The sequence below is a fragment of the Labrus mixtus genome, chromosome 4 (genome assembly GCF_963584025.1).
Source record: "Labrus mixtus chromosome 4, fLabMix1.1, whole genome shotgun sequence".
NCBI classification, from domain to species: Eukaryota; Metazoa; Chordata; class Actinopteri; order Labriformes; family Labridae; genus Labrus; species Labrus mixtus.
In genome coordinates, this window is record NC_083615.1 from 23,028,477 (window position 1) to 23,050,147 (window position 21,671).

The window sequence follows — 21,671 nt, forward strand, 5'->3', positions numbered from 1 at the left end:
GAAGGTTTACTTTGTAGATGCAGTATGTAGTATTCGCCTGATAGCATGCAATTTTGTTTGCCAATTTCACTGCTTAGTAGAACATTTGTTTCACTTATTCTTAATCTTAAGTAGTTTCATTTAAAACAATTTGGAACTTCCACCTTAAAAAAAATCATTTCAGAGGTTGATTAAATAGCACAATAAATGTGAACAGGGAAAACGGTGCCATGTCACAGCACAGCACGGCCTGATCGCCTGTTTACTGCAGTATCTAACTTTTGCAGCCGGCCCAGATCATCTCTGGAGAAGTGTGTACAGATTTACGGCACTATTTCTCACGCAAGCCTTCAGTGATAAAAAGAAGCCAGTTAGCCGGTCTCTGTACTGTTTGATACGATGGCTGAGGCGAAGAGAAGAGGACGGTAACAAATGAAGAAGAGAAAAAGAGAGAGTGACTGAGCAAGAAGCAGATTGAACATCCATGCATTTTCTTACCAGTTAACCCACTAGCTTTTATCTTTTTTAAAAATAATTTCCAGTTATTAGCTTGTGTGTTTAAGCGGGGTTAGCATTACAATCTTAGCCAGAAGCTTAAGTTTAGAGGAGCTAGCATTAGCCTGGTGTCGGTGCGTGAATCTTCACATGCCTTTCCAAAGCCTCCATATATCTGTTATATAAAATCACATAGCTTGTAGAGCTGCTTTTGCTTTCTAAGCATGGGTTTTCAAATAATAATAATAATGAACCAAAATATCGTGGTAAGCAATATAGACATAAAATGAATATGCAGACAAAAAAAGAAAAGACGGTTTCAGCAGCCTTCAGGTCACCAAGCAGTGCCATAAAAAAGCTTAAAAACTGCATGCGTTTACTTTTACTTACATATATGTTAGGCCAGCTGGCATAAAATGGCTCTTTTTTACACTAACATAGCTAGGATATTTGCTTCATACATTTTTTGGCCGAATTGATTTAAGAAGTTGAAAACTCAGCATTACCATGTAAGCATTCTAGAAAGTTAATGTTAATGAATCTTTTAACTTAAGGACTAATTTATGTAAATAAGGGCTTTTCAAATTGTATAACGTTATGGGCAAGTGCATAATTGTTTAGCCACAGTCAGATCGGATTTAAAGTCAGAACACCATGTTCGGGCTTGAACTTTCTCTGCAATTTACCCATGGATACTTCCAGTCCCCAGTCATCCTGAAAACATATTTAAGAAATGGAATCCCTCATTATAAAAGAGTGACACTATTTTAAGTGAGAATAATCACATTAATAGGCAGGCGTACAGTAATCATAATAAGGAAAGAGAAAGGGAAGATGACAGATGGTCCGAACACGAGGCAACATATTAGGATCTGGCAGTGCATGAGAAAACCTTCACACTCTACTGTGTACAATGGACCTATAAGCAAATACACAGGAGCCATAAAGAAATACACTGATTAGAACAGAAATCAGATGATTCTTAGGGGTGGAAGACTCAGTGAGAGTATGTGTTGGACTAGTTTGTTACCACAAGCTGTTTAAATATACATAAACCACATGAAGACTGACAGAACATGGTCTTTCTGTCCTGATGACGATGGTGTTGAAGGATGTATCAGTTCTTACCTCATTGAGATCTGTGACCGTCAAATTGAAGCTTTTTCTTTCAACCCAGGGAACCCATGTGTTCGCTGAGTAACTATTCAGTACAAGACAGCAGCAGTACACACAGCAACAAAAATAACAACAGATAAACCACTTACAGCAATGACAGCAACAACTATAAGAACAATTTAATAATAATAATATAAGTATGCCAGATGTTAACATTTGTAGCAGTTGGAGCAAAAACAAGGGCGCACTTGGGAATATGTTAAATTTCTCGGGGGTTGGCACTATACGCTCTCCTGATGGGGCTGGACCATGAAGAGCTTTGTATGTGAGAAGGATTTTTGAAATCTTTTCTAGATGTTATTTGCAGCCAGTGCAGAGAAGCTCATATAGGAGAAACATGATCTGTTATTCTAGTTATTTTCAGCACATGGGCTGCAGCACTTTGGACGAGCTGAAGTGCAGTAGATTTTTTTAATAACAAGAAGGTCTGTTATGATGAAAAATCCATCCTCTACTTCCTGCAAAAGCTACGTCTCCCACCCATCTGCTGCCTGGTAAAGCTTCTCTTCCACTCGCTCCACTCTGCCCAGTCAGTCCTGCAGTGTGTGCAGTGTGCGGCTGCCTTTGGCTCTTCAGTCTGCACACCCATGGGAGGAGCTGAGTGTTGCATGCTTGTTGTCTAAGCAAAGAATAGCTTAATCTAGAGTCAACCTAACTGTATCAATATCTGTTGCTTTTAAATATTTAAAACTGGGAAAAAAAACTTTGACTGACACTCACTGATTGTCACAAAGTGTTGTTTTGTATCAGCCTGCTTTTTTGTATGATTATCCACATCCACATATTCATTAGGTATAGACTGATCTGTTGCCCCTTAGTAACAAGTGTATGAGTAATGTGTGAGTGTGTTTGCATGTGAGGGAGAGAGAGTGTGTATGCCAACACTTGTGAGCCATGCTGGCATGTAGCACACAGAGACAGGTGGCTATAAAGGAGGTGGCAGTGAATGAAAGAGAGGCACAGTATTTCCACTGGATAATAGATGGAACAGCCTGAGAGATGGAGACAAATACTGCATTCACGAGGAGGAATTCTGGCTCCTTATTTTTAGTTGTTTTTTGTCTTTTCACCTTGGAAAAAAAATCAAATCTACTTGCAGAAATTTTAGTCTTTGACACATTTTTCATAAGTATTCTGGGCCTTTTTAATGCCTTTATTAGTCTGACAGGTTAAATGATATAAGGGGAGAGAGATGAGAAATGGGAATGACATCATGGCTGGACGGCTGGCTTCTTAACCCCGTTTCCACCTAGCGTTTTTACTGAGCGTCAACTTCTTTTTCAATTGTTTTCAATGAGAAGAGAGCGTTTGCAGCAGTAGGTGGCTGCCCGGCAAAATAACTAATCTTTCATTTTTCCAGAAAGGCGCTGTTGACTTCACCAGGGCTTTTTTCCAAATGTATGATATTCCCCGTATTTGTGCCACCTTCAGCTTGTATCTCCTCTTTGATCCGTGTCAGCTGGGGTACAAATGATCTCAGATAAAAAAAAACATACAGTAAAAAGCAACGGAGCAGTATCGATTATACATCAGCTGTTGACTGCTGTCATAGAGTCAGGACTGACATTCAGCGCTTTTCTTCTCAGCGCACAAAGGCTTTATGCAAGCGCCCCCTAGGTCAAGGCCAGTACTTTTCTGCCCGTAAAAAAGGTGGACTAGGTGGACACTCCCTACAGTAACCATGGTTTGAAGTGTTGTTTTTATCAAAGATTTTATGTTTTTAAAGGTTTTTTTAAAAGGTTTTAAAACACAATTTCACATCAATCCGCTGGGAAGTGTCCTGGGTTATGAAGACAATTTGACATCCGACAAAAAATGTTCATCTACTTGTGTTTATAGTAGAGAGTAATACAATAGAATATGTTTCAATAATTGGTCAAGCAGCTGTATCAATTTCTGGAGAAGATATAAATACCACCAGGAGCAACAATAAGGGTTGATGATGATGTTTGATATTTATTTACCTGCTAAGGTAACCGTTCAGTTTGTTTATTTGTCACATTTGCTTCATTTTGTTTTCTTGCAACATAGTTTTTGGACATGTTTGTTGTAAAAGTCGTAGATTTTACAGCAAAACTAACACTGTTTCCAGGATGGTTACTCCAGTTGCTGGCTCTCAAACTTCTTGTTTAGCACAATTTATAGCCCAAAGATAAAGACATCCATCTTACTATTCCTTTAAGATAAAGAGCAGTAAATCATCACAGTTCAGAGGCTAAAACCAGTTATTATTTCTAAAGAGGCTATACTAGTTTAGTGCGCTTTATTGATTGTTTAATTCATTGTAATAGCTCCACTTCTGCTTTGTAAAGCAAAGTTTGTGGACAGAGATTTTCAATGCTGGATCTTTATTCTACAATATAGACTCAGACTGTTTTGTCCTCTCAACTGCTCATATTTACCAGCAATCTGATCTGTGAAGACTGAAGGTTGTTCCTCTGAAAGGTGATGCAGTTGTCCTTCTCTGTGTTTAACGGTCTCGTCTCTGCTCGTCCCTTAATGTTTTCCAACAAAGTTATCTTTGATTATATAAAAATGTTCAGTATGCAGCGGATTACATGTGGAACCATCACAAAATAGCCACAATGGATCACATTAGATCAAAATCTTACAAAACACAGAAATTAAGTCTTCATAACCTTTTTGTTTGTGTTTGAATTGTCGAGTAGTTTCACATGTCACTAGATCTCCTAAAGAAAACGAACAAAACCAAATGATACGGACTGTTCTGCTTCATTTAAGAGTGAAACATTTTGACAACAAAATGATCGACCTTGTGTAAATTGTCTTATTATCAAATAGAATAGAATAGATCTTTATTGTCATTGCTAACAAAACAACAAAAGGCAGTTTAGCAGCTCTTTTTTCACCGACTCTCATGAAACCAAATCAAAATCCTTCAAAAATATTATAAAATGTAAAAAGTTTGCCAAAATCCCATGGATGAGTTTTAGGTCCAATTAGGGGAAAATAATGCAGTTATGACCTTAACATGGCATTACTACTTAACATGACATGTTTCTGTGTGTTGCTACATCTACAAACAGACAGAACAGTATGAAATGACATTATGGAAAGGGTTAGCAGAGGGCCTTGTATCCGCACAATAGCAGCTCCAGTAGGCTAATATGTGTTTCTGCAGACTATGCTTGACCCAGTTAAAATAATGCTTACACATGGCAACTGTCCTGAACAGGAGCTCCTTATTGCTCAGCTCACAGCAGCAAGCATCATTTCAAAACTCACCAGCATGCTTTTGATCTTCAGTCAACTGGAATGCACAAGGTGATTTATTACCTGAATACAGTAAATGTACAGAGTCTCACAGGTTATTCATTTTGTCAAAATGCTAAATTGTATAAAATAACTCAAAATAAGTTGCTATGTAAGAGCTATTCAATTCATTCAGTGTTCCACATTAAAGCTTTTTGAAGATCTTCAGAGATCGACAGAGATACTCAGTCTACTTTCTGAAAGTCGTGTTTGCTTTTGTTGCTCAAATAGAGAAATCAGAATTAATTTTCCCAATAATAACCATCTGTAAACTGCTGAGCGGAGCTTTAAGTTTAAATAACTGATTACTTCTTTTGCACCTTTAGACTTGTGCTATGCATATGAACAGGTTTCGCTTTAATCTCCGGAAAAGCTACAAAGTTTTGGGATGTTTTCAAGTCAAGAACCCCCAAACCTACACACATTACGCCACAAACTCCAATTTCCTAAAATGTTGTCCCCAATATATACTGTAAAAATGTTTCATCAGACAAAGTTGTGGCACTGAACTGTGTTTTTTATGATCTGTGTCCTGTACTGACGTTACCGTTAAGTAAAAGACATTTCCTTAAATTCCTCCCCTGATGCACCGCCTGTTACTAAAGCGTTCATTACCATTACCCTTCAATTCTGTCTGACCCATATTTGTAAACGCGATCTCAAAGGAATGCCTGAAGGGTATATCTTCAAATTTGGCTCAAACATCAACATTAACTCAAGAATGAACCAATTAGATCATGGGGTCAAAGGTCAAAGGTCAGAGTCACCATATGCCTTTAATCAGGTTTATCAAGTATCCTGAGTATACTACTATCTCACAAAGCTCTTACAAACGTGTAAGAGCCTGTCCAATATTTACTCTCGTCCAGCTTCTTACCTGGCCACGCTCTCTTCTTCCCCTCTTAGCGTCATCTGTTACTGTCCTCTTACATCTCTCAGCTTCTGCCATTTTATCAAACAGAACAGAGATGAGCTAACTGGCTTTCTTTTAGCTGAAGGCTGGTACATGAACTAGTGCCGTAAAGCCTTAAGGCCCTGACGCACCAAGCAGACGGCAAAGAACTAGTGGCGACGCACAACGCCTTTTGTCTTGGCCAAAAAGTTGCACTAGAACACACCGCAAAGACTAAAGCCGACGGCCAACCACCATGTACATTCTGCGCATGCGTGAGAGGCAATAACTCTCCATGCCAACATAATGGAGATAAAAAGTTGAAAATGGCACTGGCGTTGTCAGCCCTTGGTCTTTTATTAGTGGAACAAGAATAGAAGAGGTGCTTCCATATTTCTTCTCGAGCATTGGTTCTCCTGTGTCGCTTAGCTGAACAGCCGATCAGAGAGATTCCTACCCCCAACCTCGCCGACGATGGCTCAAACGGATTCAACATATGGAATTGGCCAAAAAAAGGCCCACTTGGGCCGACGTGTAGCGTGTAGCGACGGAGCCGGATACACCGCAAAAACTATGGCGACGACCGCTCACCGGCGGTCTGACGGCCGACTGTCACCTTGGTGTGTCAAGGCCTTTACGCTCATCACGCAAGAGAACTCTGGCCCATTGCCAAAGTAACATAGTGCTGAAAGAGACTGGGGTGCTCTGTGGAAATGTTTTAGAGGCCCTGTTGAAAGTGATTGTACTATTATATCGACTTTAAAATTACTGTTTTAAGGTGGAAAAGTTTCATATTGGTCTTAGCTACGGTTCTTTGCCTGTACAGAGCAGCAACTCCTGTATTCTTTAAGGTGAAAGTCAAGTTTTTGTCAATGGAGACCTGTGGTTTTAAAGACAGTGATGTAACTTTTTCTAGTTTATAAATATCTTACTCTTCAACAAAAATACTATCACTGTTGGGACCATTTATGTTATGTTGTCAGACATTTAGAATAATATCAATCACTCACACTTTTTTTGTTTCCATTCAAAATTACACAGTTATACTTACATCAATACAAGATGTGTACATTAAATGTCATATTGTGTTTTCTGTTTCAGGAGCCTGTTTCAAAGGTAGAAAATGAGGCGAGTGAGGGTATGGGCCGTGTGGACGAAGGAGTAGAAGAGTTCTTCACCAAGAAAATCATCCCTGACTATGCACTGTGAGTTGCATTGACGCATGCACATACTCACACAAAAGCACACACACACACACACACACACACACACACACACACACACACACACATGCACAAAAAATACACATTAGGGTAAAAGTTTACTTGGAGGCCCCTTAGAGAGGAAGACACAAAACAAGGAAATAGATGATAAAGAACAATGCTATGTAAAAGATAAAATAGAGGAGCACAATAACTTTCATAATGTTGACCTGTGAAATGTGTGTCATCATTTGTGACCCCTAAATTAACCCAGATACTTAATACCTTTTTAAATCCTGGCAGCTAGAAAGTTAATGTTCTTATTTACCCTGAAAATTACACAACCAATTGTTTTTTCCCTTAATTGGTGCCAAGGGAGCTGTAGGGATTAATTTATGATTGGTTTATTGTGCTTTTATAATAATGGTTCACTTCATTTACAAAACCTGCACATTTATATCACAGGTTATATTTATGTATTTACTTTAGTTTTCAAACATATATAAACAGAGGAAAGAGCAATAAAATCACCTATTAAAAACTAATATTTAATTAATCTAAAACTCAATATTCAGCAGCTTGTGACAGGAGCCTCACAGTTGCTGGCTGCCAAACACTGACAGGTTTGGCAAAGAAAGAGCAGGCGACCCTCACTGAGACCATTATGAACCCTAAATGTTAAAGTTTACACCACTTTCCTAACTTGTGTTTGAACGTTGCTCTTTGTCTGAATAGTTAAGCCCTTTATGTGTCTGTGTTGACTGCATGGTGAATGCTTTTGTAGTGTTTGACAAACCCTCCTATTCAGTTTTCCACCACATAAACACATATTCCTCCTCTTCCTTCTCTTCTTTCTGAGTTGCTGTTTCAGGAACCTGAACCAAAATGTCTAAGTCGAGATTACAGTTAGCCGTCTTGACACTAGCTTCCTGTTAGCTGGTTTCTGTTTGGGAGTGTAGTTTTTTGGTATTTCGTGACTGATGCATCCATTCAATTGATTGAAGAGTTTCAGTCACCTCCACAGCCGTGTTAGCAGGAGTGTTACAAAATAAACTAAAGTGTTTTTATTGGCTTTTTTCAGGTTTAAAATTGTGCAGTATTCATCAGCATTTGTAACAAACATCTTCACAATTAAGCCTGGTTTATAAGTCTGTGCCGAATATACGCTGTAGCTACGCTGTAGTGGCCTACACCTACACTGTAGGCCACTACAGCGTACACAATTTCCCGGAGAATTTCCTGTGTTGTTCTCCCATCAGCCCACTTGGACTTGATGCAGAAAAAATACTAGGGGTCTGGCAGTTGAAACTCCGGGTTAAGTCCTCGCGAAAAATTTGGCCATTTGCATTTACATGCAAAAATTTTCAGGAAATTTCTGCGAGTGTGAAAACGGTATATGTTAGTTGTATTGCCAGTTTCAGTTTCGGGTTCCGCAAAATTCTCTGCTGGTTTGTGTACAGGATATGTAGACCAATCGCATGGCTTGTAGTGTGCGTCCTTTTAACGCTTAGTTACATTTTTGAGGCGGTGCACGTCAGGCTACGTATGTAGACTTCTGTTTAAGGCACAGGGCTACATGAACCTACAGTATATACTGCGGCGTAGATTCAATGCAGAAGGCTTTAGTGGTAAAAGGTATCACAAAGCTTGTTATCCACTACTGTGTCCATTCAGTCAGGCCCTCTGCTTCAGATCCTCATATAAAGAGGTGTTTGAAGCGTAAATTGACAGAACGTGTCCTCAATGTCTGAGACTACGTAGCCTTAATCATTCGTACAGTGTATGGATGATCATCATCCTGTCACAGTAGGACTAATCCACATTGTGAAATATGATGTGTTAATATTACCTTAAGCCGGGATAACAAGGAAACCAAGAGGAGTATAAGAGGTTTGTTTAAAGCACTGGTATCAATATCAGTCAACAACACACAATACAGTGAACCGTGCTTTCTTTCTTGCCTTTTGGTCTCAACTGGTTGCATGTAGGAAGCCCAGACAGAACAGGTACCACTTGATATGACTACTTCTTTTCTTTTAGTTGTTTCATCAGTGAAGATAGTTAAAATCTTTCCTGTTACTCCACCTTTGACTCCTGTAATCTGATCCTGAATCATCTTGATTGTCACCAAAGTCACACAGAGTTCACATGCGTTTCTTTCATTATCAGTGCAGTTCATGAAAAGACATGGGACCCAACCAAGACTTGAGTGAGTATTATAAAGTTGGATCCAACCCCCCACTGACATGTGGTTGGGTCCTCGGGTCATATAGCCCGGGTAGCCTTCAGAACAGCTCAAACAGGCCAATCAAGCCTCTAGGACTTACTCAAGGACATTTTTGGAAGTTTAACTCTTAATTTTGAGGTACTTGTTGACTGTATAATGGTGCTATAAAAATATCAGCAGGGAACCAAAAAAGTTAAGAGACATCACCTTTTTTTATTTTAATCCTGATCAAAGTGGCCAATGGATGGATTGGCAGCATCGTCATGCTGGGCCTAGAGTTGCAATCATTAAGTTGTTTTTTTCTCTTTGTGTTGTTTGCATGATCTTTTTTGTTGTGATCCTGAACTGAGCATGTGTCTTGAGTTCTGTAGTGGTAGTTGTAGTACTGAGTGTCTCTTCTTGTGTGTTGCTCTTTCTGCTGTTTCCTTGCTGCAGAAAAGGCCAGTGGGAGGAGTCATACCCTGCCCAAGCCACTCCCTCAGAGTCAAGCTCCACTCCCTCAGCCTCAACCCCCTTTTCTTCTTCGTCTGATAATATCACCCCCTCTACCATCACCACCACCACTACTAGCACCACTGTCACCTCCCCCTCTGTACCATCTATTGACACATCCTTTATACCCACCGATGTACCCCCACTCTCTTCATCCTCCCCCACTCCCCCTACCCCTGCTTCTGACACCACCACCAACCCCACCACACTTCCCTCCAAAAACATCAAGAAAAAGTTTGGCGACTTCTTTGCCTTCAAGAGAGCTCGAGCCGGCCGAGCAGCCAAGGCAGGAGGGGGAGAGGGAGGGGGAGAGGGGGTGAAGGTCAAAAGGACCTCCATCGCAGACCTCATCCGACCCCTCCGAGAGGCCAAAGAAAGGGAGAGAGAGAGGGAGAGAGAGAAGGGGAGAGGGTCAAGGTCAGTGGAGGATGCTAACGTTTCTAATGATGCCGCCATCACAGAAGGAACCGCTGCCATCGGCGAGCGTCTTGCGGGCGATGCGAGGGGAATGATGGCGCCTGCCAAGACTTTACCCACGATGACGCCTCCCAGTGAGACCACACCCTCTTACCCCACCATCACCACAAGCCCCGACCTCACCCACCTGGAAGATGAGGCAGCTCCTGCCTTGCCACATCATGCCCCCAGCTCTGTGGTCACCCCCCCTTTAACAGAGCAGGAGATGAAGATGGGAGATTCTCCGTTTGGAGAGAGGAGACTGAAGGTGACCAAGAGATCTCTGAGGGAGGGAAAGAGTCAGAGTCTCATTCTGTTGACAGGACTAGAGCCTGAGGACAAGGAGGACATACACAGTAAGGTCAGTCTGAACACACAAAAACATCATCTCAAAGGAGAAGGGAAACATCAGCAAACATCAGCTTATTCTAACGTACCGCTGAAAACCGGACCTCACATTAAAGACGGGCCTAAGATGCAGACTGTCTCCATATTTTCACTATTAATGTAGGCCAACAGCTTAATCAATGAATGCTTTGCATACAGTACGTGATCAGCTTGTTAGCATGTCAGCTCTCTGGTGAACAAGGTGCCAAATATGATACAAGCATGTTTCGGTTCTATAGATATCCAGTTAAAAAAATAATAATCAGAAAGCCTAAAATCACCTACAGTATGTCGGAATGTCAGAAAGCTGGGCCCTTACTGAGCAGGGTGCAGGCACACCATTATTAAAAGAAAATGGTAAATAATGCTGACTTGGGCCCAGTAAATATTGGATAAACATCCCATTAGGTCCGACCATTGTTATATCTTCAAAAACCTGAAGAGGTAAAGTTTCATTAAATTAAAGTTAAATGATGTATTTGTAATAAAAATGTCTCAATCATGTTTTCTATTCCAAACGTTCTCCAACCTCTTGTAGAAGCATGCGTCTGAGAGTACATCTAGTTTTGAACAGAGGCTGCAGGTGATGCTGCATAGAATGGGCGTGGTCAAAACTCCACCTGCTGACACCAAGACCAGCCAGGTAGGATGTGTCAGTGTTTTCTCTGTGTGTGTGTGTGTGTGTGTGTGTGTGTGTGTGTGTGTGTGTGTGTGTGTGTGTGTGTGTGTGTGTGTGTGTGTGTGTGTGTGTGTGTGCGCGTGTGTGTGTGGGTCTGAACATGGACACTCATCTCACAGGTTGCTTTTAACACCTTCAGACCATGTTATTTTGCTCTTTTTATTGGATGGTCACTGTTTCTTGATCAGATTTATTTGTTGATTAGGCCAACAAAATGGGATAAAACGATTATCAAAGAGTGTATATTAACTATGTTTATCTGCTTTTCATTATGTTTTACACAATACCTTCTTGTGTAACTTGTCCCTCGTGAATCCAAAATAAATCCTGATATCTTTTTTTGTCTAAACTGGAACCAAATCATCTGAAGGTAGCTAAAAGCATTAGATTGGTTTCAAAGCATGGCCATTATAATCAGCCCTCCACTACAAAGGCAAATGAATACTGTAGATGTGTGAGAAGGTATTGCTTGTTTACATAAATACGACTTATAATTGCGTTAAATTCAGTCTTATGTTGCAGTTGAAGAGCATGGGAGTCAGTTTTACCTCCAAGAACTATGTTTGTTATATGGCGGAACAACAGTAGTGAAGAAATATTTCCAACAATATCCAACAATAATTTTGTCAAGCAAATAAATGTTTTCTGACATGTGAAACTATTCTCACTGGCAGAGAACAGTTACACGCACACGACAGTGTTGAGTTAAGATGCACAACATACAAACATGACTTTATACACTCTTCTTTTTTTTACTTTACTTGTGCTTAACTGGTTTTTCAGTCACTCAGGGTTTCATGCTGAGTTTTCGGACAGAGAAAAAGTGCCGTAACTTAGCTCAGCTGTCATTACGTCTTTGTGTTTCAACTTAGTGGAAGCAGGGAACGGCCGGAGCTCTACATACGCACACAGACAGATATACAAACACACATAGCACTGCACTCCCTCGCTGGCTCAGCTGATCCCCTCTCGCCCCTGTAACGCCTCAGATGGTACAGAGAGGGAGGGGGGGAGATCACTTCATCCCCCCATTACGCCTTTGCAACATTCATATTGAAGGCAAAACCTCACAGGGATGTAAATATGGCGCCTTGAATAGGCAGTCGGGTTGTGCTGCTATTTCTATTGGACAAACACTGATGATGTTCACTGGGATGTTGTCTTAAAATGTGATCACGTCATGATGACATTAACAGCAAGAGAAAAAGCCCTGTGTTCAAACTGTAACCTATTACATGGTAAACTTCTCAGCTCCATCAGAGCTGAGATTTACTGTCAATGACATGCTATTACTAACAAAATGTGCTCATCCTTCAGTTTGACCTGATTTTATTTTTTCAATGTTTTGCCATTATGTTAGAAAAAAACATGTGATGAATCATCACAAAGGTTAACAGTATTTATAAAAACATTGTTTAATATTGTACAATATGTCTGTTGTAGAATAAGGATGAGGAGCTGAGAAAAGCCAACTCTGAAGGTAAGTTCATATGTTGATCCAGATATCAGAACTCATTTTGTATCACTCAACAAATCTCTCCTTTCAACACTTTTTTCATATTTATAAATCTTTAATAACTTGAGTAATTAGCTCATTTTGACATTCTTTATGCCTATAATTGTTTGTTTTATAAAACTCTGTATAATCATTATGAACCTGACAAATCTCATGAGTGTTGTGTATAGAAAGATAGATGAGTTCCAAACAGTCTGCTGTAAGTCCGGTGGTCAGGAACATTTTAGGGCTGAATTAAAACATCTTCAGCACATGTAGTGTTTATGACAGAGTCTTACTTTTATGGCAACAAGATTAATTATTAATGCACTTTCATTAGCTTTTCTGTTACAAAAATAAAGTCCTGCACAGACATAAAAGTGCTTTCAGATTTGCCAGCGGGTGCGATAAATGCTAAAACATATTAAGGAGGTAATTTGTGTTCGATACATGGGAGGTTTTTTTTTAGTTCAAAGAGACTAAACCGACACTTTATGAATAAATGTATTATCTGGACAGCATTTGCATTATAATGACACACTTTCAGAAACATTCACTGTTAAGTCTGTAAGAGGTAATGTTGGTGTTCATGGTCAGTTTTGATACTTTCTGACTATCCAGCCTTTTTTATCACACAGTCACAGTTGCAGCTATGCTTCCTTTAACCTTTTTTTAAGATTTATTTTTGGGCTTTGTATGCCCTATTAGAGATAGGACAGTGGATCATGTCAGAAATTGGGGACAAATTGATTGGGAATTGAGATGCGTGAAATAAGCCACAGGTTGGATTTGAACCCGGGCTGCCTGCTTGGAGGACTACAGACTCTGTACATGTAACCACTAGGCTACCAGCACACCTAGTTCTTAAACCTTTTTAAGACCTACTACTTAAATGTTCTGTAACTTAATTAGTGATGCTTCAGTGGAGCCTGGTGCTCAGATTTAGGGAATGACTTGTACATCTTGGATTCCTCGGCTGTATTACTGTCTGCTGTCTCTGTCCCTCAGGTGCTATCCTGGAAAAACCTGAACCTCCTCCTACCTTCCTGAAGCCCAGAACAATGTCTACGTCATCAGGTAAAGATGCTGTCAGTGTTGAACCAATGGTTATGACTCGTGACTCAACTTGGACTGGAGCATTCACTGTGTTAGAAAACGGAAGATGGAGACAAGTGCTGTCACTTATTTATTGATAAAATAAATTGTTATTGTTTATTGTTTTGGTTTGTTTTATTGTATAAGACTAATGATTTATGTACCTTAGAGCCAAGGCACGAGTGTTCTCCTGCATGTGCGTTGACATGACGTCTTGTTCGTGTCTTGTGGTTTTGTGCTGATGTCACTGTGGACTGGGTGTGATATATATTCAGTTTGAAAGCAGGTGGGTTGCAGGTATTTTTGAGTTTAACAGACACGTGCAGTGATCCCACTGCAGCAGAAACGATCAGTGCATCTCCACATTAAGATGGGTGCAGCGCACATTAAAGCACAACTCAGCGCAAAGTTAAAACAGGGAAGAAGTTTAGTGTGGAACAGCGGTCCTCCTTTTAATCCCATCAGAGCTGTCTTCATAATGTTATTTAGATGCTAAAGGTTTATTCCCTGTCAAAGTACGACAGTTACAGCAGTTTTTAGTTGTGCTGCTTAAATGTCCCACAGTATTTGATTCTGTGACATCACTTCACAGATGGAAACATTTGAGAAACATAGAGAATAGCTTCTCTGATCTCTTTAAATAAACAGTTACAGAAGACATTCGAACATCAATACAACACAATAAAGAAATCACCTGGAAAGTTTGCTCTGATCAACATCATTTAGAATAATTTAATGAAAAATTGACACAGCATGAACACTCAGAAAATAGAGTTAACGATCAGCTGAGAAGCATGTCATGTAATCAGATAAATAAATGAAGCTAGTCTTGGAATGATTTTAGACTCAACATTAAGGACTCGTGTCAGACTCAATGGTAATGGGGATTCAACTGAGACTCTACCCGGATTCTTCTTTGGTGACTGTCTGGGACTCAACTCAGACTTGAGCACTGGGGACTCAAAAAAGTACTCAGACTTGGACTTGACGTTTGGTGACTCAGCTACAACACGGAATGCTGTTCTTGCGCATTTGTGAATGATAATATGTGCACTACTCCCATGGTAGCTGGTGCAGTAGTAAGATCTTTTGACTCACAGCAAAAAGCTGAGATTGAGATTGAACATGCCCTCAATCTGCCTGAACACCCACCTCCTCTGAAACTGATTGGTTTAACCAGAATCATTCAGAGGGTCCTTACCCTACATTCCACATTGAGTATTTCTCTTTTTACTGCAGTGTGTTCTGCAGCTGCTCTTAGAACATCATTTGCATACAGTGTATAGCACTAGAATAAATAGTCCTTTATTACACAAGAACTGTAAACATAGTTCACAGTCTGTAGCACATCTGTGCTCTCTGCCTCGCAGTCAAATCTTTCACTGTGCAAAGGATTCTCGGTCAGAGATACTTAGAAAAAAGGCCTTATGGCTTAACAACTATAAAAATTGTGAGATGCTGGGATGTTTTGTCTTCCAAACGATTTTCTGTCTAACTTTAAAGCTTAGATTTATGCAAACACAGCCTTACCTCTTCTTTCACCCTCTGTTTTCAGCGGACCCCAGACATCCAATGAGAGTACTGGACCCTATCCGCCCAGAACCTCCCATTCACCCAAAGCCCGCCCTTCCTGATCGCCCTGTCGGCCCTCTGCCACCCAAACCTGCCATCGCAGCCAAGCCTCCTATTCCCACCCCGACTGCTTCTGCAGGAGGAGGAGGAGGAGCCTGTCCCTTCTCTGCTCCTCTGTCCAGCAGCTCAGCAGAGAGAGTCCAGCTACGATCACTCAGTCATGACGACAGGCCTGCAGAGACTACAGCACAGGTAACACGCTGTGGCAGAAAGTCAGAAAAATGATAGTGTTATTGTGTTGAAGATATAAAAGTGTCTGATTAAGGCTTGTGGCTTATCACCAGTGTTTAAAATAGTAATTGAAGAAGTCTGTATTTACAGGAAGAAAGTCATGCATTTTAAAGGTTCCAATCAGCTGCTAATAGACTTCAAATAAAAAATAAAAATAACGTATGAAAGGCCTTTATCAGCAATGCCATGAATTGTCTGTGTAATAATGAGCTGTTTGTCCAGAAAGAATAGATTTTAAAGTGTTCTTCATTCTTGTTAGAGTTAATAATCTGTTAAGCAAGAGGAATGTTTTAGAAGGATTGTTAGTTTTTGTTGAATTAACCCTCGAAACAGAGCGGTGTGTGAGGGATTTGCTTTCTCTTGGCTTCCATCGCAACATGAAAAGATTATTATTGATTAAGGATCAGGAGACCTCACCCCTGATTGACTCTTCAGAGACATTTTTTTTGTGATCATTGATTTACAAAATTAGACTTAAATTTTGCTTCTTCAAAAAACCTGCTTTGTAAAAAGTTGAGCTGAAGTTCAATCAAACGTGGAGGTAGATGTTTGTTGCAGAACTGTTGGATTAAACTGTCTTTTAGCTAAGTAAAGCTAATGAAAAACATCATTGAATATCAATATCAGAAATATAAGAAATCACCATATATTGAGGTTGGCAGAATTGTTCTCTGCCATTGTAATCTCATCTTTGTCCTGACATTAGTCATTTTGTTTTCCGCCCCCACTGAACCCCTATCTTATTATCTTCATTGCAGAATGGAAGTCAGGAGGGTCCCCGGGGTGCAGCCCCAGCTCTGTCTCCCAGGAAAGAGCTGCTTCCTCCAGCCACGTCTCCATGGAGGGGTCACAGCGCACAGCATCGCTCTGAGAAAGCACAATCAGTGACAGATGGTACGCCTGCCTGATAATACTATTAAAGCAAATAATTCATCCATATAAGAGATAGGCTGAGTGAAGGTTAAGAGCTTGTAGATCAGGGGAGGTAGGGTTGTTTTTAATGTTCTGTTGGAGGATCTGTTAAAGAAACAATCAGCTGTAGACTCTGCATCACGGTGGTCTGCACACTTACGAACGCTTACATCAGTTGTGTCATGAAACCACTTAGCCAAAGTGTGCAGAAAAATACATTTCATTGGTTAGCATTTAGAAGGGTCGGCCAATATTTAAACATTTACACTTTATATATACATTTACAAAAATGCATTCACTGTAATGAAAAATATGACTTCAGGTTTACCTATCTTATTCTTTTTGTTCCCCTGTTCAGTTTTTACAGGGGATAGACGGACAAATGAAAATGATGTTACATTTATAAAACGTTGTGTGTGTGTGTGTGTGCGTGTGTGTGTGTGTGTGTGTGTGTGTGTGTGTGTGTGGTGTGTGTGTGTGTGTGTGTGTGTGTGTGTGTTTGCGCTCCTCTAGAGAGTCTTCCTAAGCCACGCCAACACATTAAGCCCCTCCCACAACGCAGAGCTGTGTCTGTCCACGAGGATGCTTTGACCATGACACAAGGTAAGATTTGTTTTAATGTATTATAATGAAGAATTTAAAAACTTAAAACTGGTCACTTTCAGTACCAAAAGCATTAATAGAAACGTATGAAAGAACAAGCTGTTAAAAAATGAATGCACAGATTGAACAACCTCTGTTCAACTTGATGACAAACATTTTATGAACTTACCTTCTGCTACAACAGTACAGTGCACACGGCAGACACATGTTGTGTTCTGAATGTTCTGAACATGTTCTGAATACTTTAGCCTTTACAAAAGGTCAGACAGCATATCATGTGAACCAGCTTTCCTTTTTTATAAATACTCATTAATGTAGCTTTACATATGAATGTGGGTCACTGTGAAGCACATTTTTTAATGAGCACAACTACTTACAAAGTCATGCAGTGATGTAAATTTGTGCTTGTCAACTTGAAAGACTATCAGCCCTGAGATTCTCCTGACGTCCTATAAGTTTCAGAAATGTTCCTTTAAAACTCCATTAAAAAAAAACCAAGTGTTTTAAAAGATTGTTTGCTGTTCTCATTTTGCAGAATGATCTGACAAAACTTGAATTTAGACTTTTTACAGATCTGGGACTGGATGAAGATATTTCTGCCTCCTTTTGACCACTTTAATGTTAATGTTTTTTATTATGGGTTCATGCTGCTGTAGTCTGCGTGCAGCTCATGTGTGAATGGCTGGATACAGTAAATCTGACACTGGCTGGAGACAGATGGACGGTTGAGCTGCTGCTGAAACAGAACGCTGGTAGTTGGTTTACATCAGAGATAACGTGGTATAGAGTCAAGCTAACAGGTCATCACACTTGTCACTAATCTGCCTAAAATAGCTGAAAGCAAAACTAAAGTGAATTCAGACACTGTCTGTGAGAAGAGGGTAAAATAAAGCAAACTGTGTGCAGCTCCTGATTATTTCACAAACAACAAAACAATTAAAACAGCGTCATGACAAAGTCTTTCTTCATTTCGGTCTGAACACAGTCTCAGTCTAAAGTACTTTATCCTCTGTCCCCTTCAGAGCTGAAGGCAGTGCTACAGAGATCACCCATCCGTTTCCGGGGCAACATGGGGGACTTAACCACCTGCACAGAAGATCCATCCAGCGGGGAGGGAGCACAACGAGCTCAGGAGGGTAAGAGTTTTTTTTTCAGTCATAATCTACTTTGTGCTTTCTTACTTTTAACTTTATACTTGCCCTACTTTCCTTTTCTGTCTGAGGTGTAAATGTATTCTTCCAACTGTTTGTTTTTTGATCCGCCCAGCCAGTGACACAGGGAAACAGGCGGCAGAAGATCAGAAGAAGGTTGTCCATAAAGATGCAAGGACAGTAGCTGAAACCAAGCCGCCGCCTCCTCCGGTAAAGGAGAAATTCCCCAGCTTTGCATGTCCCTCTTCTACAGCTCAGGCTCAACATGAAGGATCAGCTCGACTCTTAAGTCCAGCTGCAGCGCTCGACAAAGCTCCATCTGTCCCTGAGAGGCCTCTAGCACAAACCCACACCCTGGAAAAACCTCCTGTAACCCCAACATCCCAGAAAAAGAGCCCCGGCACATCCCTTGCATTTTCTCAAACTCTAGAAAAACTGCTGGTGTCCCAATCACCTCAAGAAAAGACCCCCAGCACAAGCCCAGCTGCATCTGAACCCCTTGAAGTGAGTCCTCAGTCACACAAGGAGAAGAGCCCAGGCACAGGAGATCTGAGAAAGAGCACACAGGAGAGGGGGGAGGCGGTCTCTAAACAGCACACAGTGAAGGCAGAGCCAGCTGACCAAAGAACTGAGCCCCCCCTGTCTGAAAAACACAAAGACTGAGTCACCTAAGGAGACACCTGGGAGAGAGAGGAGGGAGGACGCTTTGACATCTCTGAGATCAGGAGCTGGGAGGGTCTACGGGGTCTGAAAGTGACTTGAATGTTGATCATCTAGTAAGACACAGCTGCTGTGTACAGCTCACATCTGTATTGTTGCTGTTTAGTCAAACTCATTTCTAATGTGCTTAAGGAACAAACTTTATAACCAGTGTGAGGGCTAATGTGTGGACAAAAACTGCTTTTGCTTTATAACCAACTTTTTAAGTTTCACATTATTCCTATAGCATTCAGCCCAAACAGCAGGTGTACAGATGTTTTCTGTAGCTAGCTAGCACCAAACACCAACCACGTGTTGTTGTCATGCCATCCTCGAACCAGGAACTTCATTTGTTTGATACGTTTCTAACCATAAGCTGTTTGATAAGACATAGCCATCGTGACATTACTTATTGGTATGGGGATCTTGGCTATGAAGCCTTCGAGTTTGGAACTTAGGCGGTCGACAGCTTGGTTTTTTTGTTTCGTTTTAAAGACAGAAGTGACCATATTTAGATGACAGACAGAATTCACATCTATGATAGGGGGGTTAGGCTTATTAATATTGAAGCTGTAACATCACCACAGCACCTCCCTTCCCCGTCATGACTTTCTTACTCCCGGTTCTTTACGCTCCAATAATGATGAATCAAGAAGGAGAAATGTTGAGCTTTGAGTCATGATTGCTCATGTGCTCCAAGGGACCAGCTGATATTTTCAAATATTGAGGGGCTGTTTGTGGATGATTTTTTAAGCTAACCATGCTTACAAGGCTTGAACCTGACCTTTGAACTTTACATTTTTACGTTTCATCTCACTACTTCAGAGAGGCGTAAAGTGGCTCTGATTATCTTGAAAAATAACTTTGACATTAAAGCATTAGACCCAATATTCTGATTATTTTCGAGTGATGTCGAAACGATTTCACTTTCTTTTTTATTTCCTGATCCAATCACACCATCCACGTTCAGATAGTTTGTGCTCTGCGTATTTATTTTGCCTTATGTAGTGGTTCTCACATTAGCCTTTTTGAATCTTCAGATGAATACATGGACACTTTCCATGCAAGTGCTTTATGTTCCTGCATCTTTCTGTGAACACAATGTTGTGACATTCATATCAATCCATGTTTAGTCATTCTGTAAGGAAACAACAGGACCAGAGACGTTCTTGTATCAGAGAAATATATGATCAGCTATAGTGTGAGATAACTATTCAGTCTATCAAGCTCTCAGGGTGGTTGTGGTGGATGGTGTGTGTACGTGTGTACGTGTGTTTGTGTGTTGTAAGAGCAGACCTCAGATCAGCTCCTGATCCTCCTCCTCTCAGGGGAGAATTTATTTTCTACCATCATGTTTGTCTTTGCCTTGCACGCACAAAATATGTACAAAACTACAGAAAGCAAACAAAAACAAAGTTATGAACAGAGTATAAATCCAATACCTATACTTGTTAATAATTATTAAAAATATGAGTTGTGTCAAATGTTTCCACTGTGTGATTGTTTTTTTTTTGGGGGGGTCTGTTTTAAAAAAATCTCTGATGATGCCAAAATGACATAAGTTAAAGTGTGGACATGCAGTAAGAAAAAACAAAAAGCTTGCTGCTTACATTTTAAACAGTACTTTAAAGATCATTTACTGGATCTTTAAATCATGTCATATGGTTTCCACATCAGTGTATCCGTACACTATCCAGTGAGCAAAGGTTGTGCGTTTCCTCACGTTCTGATGGCTGTGGTTGCTATGTGGTGAGACCATCAAAAGAAACAAATCTGCATTCATATGCTGCCGACTAAGCAGCAGGAGCAATCCAGGGTTAAGTGTCTTAACACATCGGACATGTGGCTGCAGGAGCTGGGCATCGAACCCCCAACCTTTCTAGTTGAGAGACGACGACTCTACCAACTGAGCCACAGCCGCTCCTCTACTCCACTAATCCGACACTAAAAAGTACCACAGGTCTGAATGCTAAGGGATTGATTGTAGATTATTATCTAAACTCAACTGGAGCCTGATGCGCTGAATAGGCCTGATGCATTTTTTCAAATCCCTATAATATCATGTTGGGTCCACTTTAAATATTCTCTTATCAGTTCATCAGTCCACAAAAAGGTAATTTCGACAACCACTGAAAAAAAGAGTATGACAAAATAAATCCTAATATAAAATGAACTATGGCTTCTAACTATTCATTTTCAGGAGCCTGTAGCTGCATCTAGAGATCCTCAGTGGATTCGGTTTTCTCAGGTGTGTGCAAACAGCTGTGTTGGCATTCAGCATGAATAACATGGAACTTCTCTTGTTGATGTTAAATAAAGAAAACTCCCTCTGCTGATGAAGACTCTTCGATGCGGTTAAAAAGCTTTTAAAAGCATCTGGTCAGGACTCAACCTGAAGACTTGAACACTTCCTGTTCATTGATGGCCCCCTTGTGTATTTTTTAAATGCACTATATTATGGTTGACCACTTTTTAAATATATTGCACTGGACACTTGACATCCTAACAGGTTGACAGTACTCGTACACTACAAACGATACAGTCTGCAGGAAAATGAGTGCCGATCTTGAAAGTAAAGGAAAGCACTTGTCAGAT

The 21,671-nt window shown here is 40.5% G+C and overlaps 1 protein-coding gene across 1 annotated transcript in view; it reads left to right on the top strand.

Moving 5' to 3' along the window:
* Positions 1-20,564, top strand: part of carmil2 (capping protein regulator and myosin 1 linker 2) — a 47,637-nt gene extending 27,073 nt beyond the window's left edge. The window contains exons 32-41 of the mRNA XM_061036443.1: positions 6,917-7,020; positions 9,680-10,553; positions 11,118-11,222; positions 12,702-12,738; positions 13,762-13,830; positions 15,404-15,672; positions 16,470-16,605; positions 17,137-17,226; positions 18,249-18,362; positions 18,493-20,564. Coding sequence (XP_060892426.1) covers positions 6,917-7,020; positions 9,680-10,553; positions 11,118-11,222; positions 12,702-12,738; positions 13,762-13,830; positions 15,404-15,672; positions 16,470-16,605; positions 17,137-17,226; positions 18,249-18,362; positions 18,493-19,040 — 2,346 coding nt within the window. The 3' untranslated portion in view covers positions 19,041-20,564. The remainder of the gene's footprint in view (positions 1-6,916; positions 7,021-9,679; positions 10,554-11,117; positions 11,223-12,701; positions 12,739-13,761; positions 13,831-15,403; positions 15,673-16,469; positions 16,606-17,136; positions 17,227-18,248; positions 18,363-18,492) is intronic.
* Positions 20,565-21,671: the final 1,107 nt, after the last annotated feature.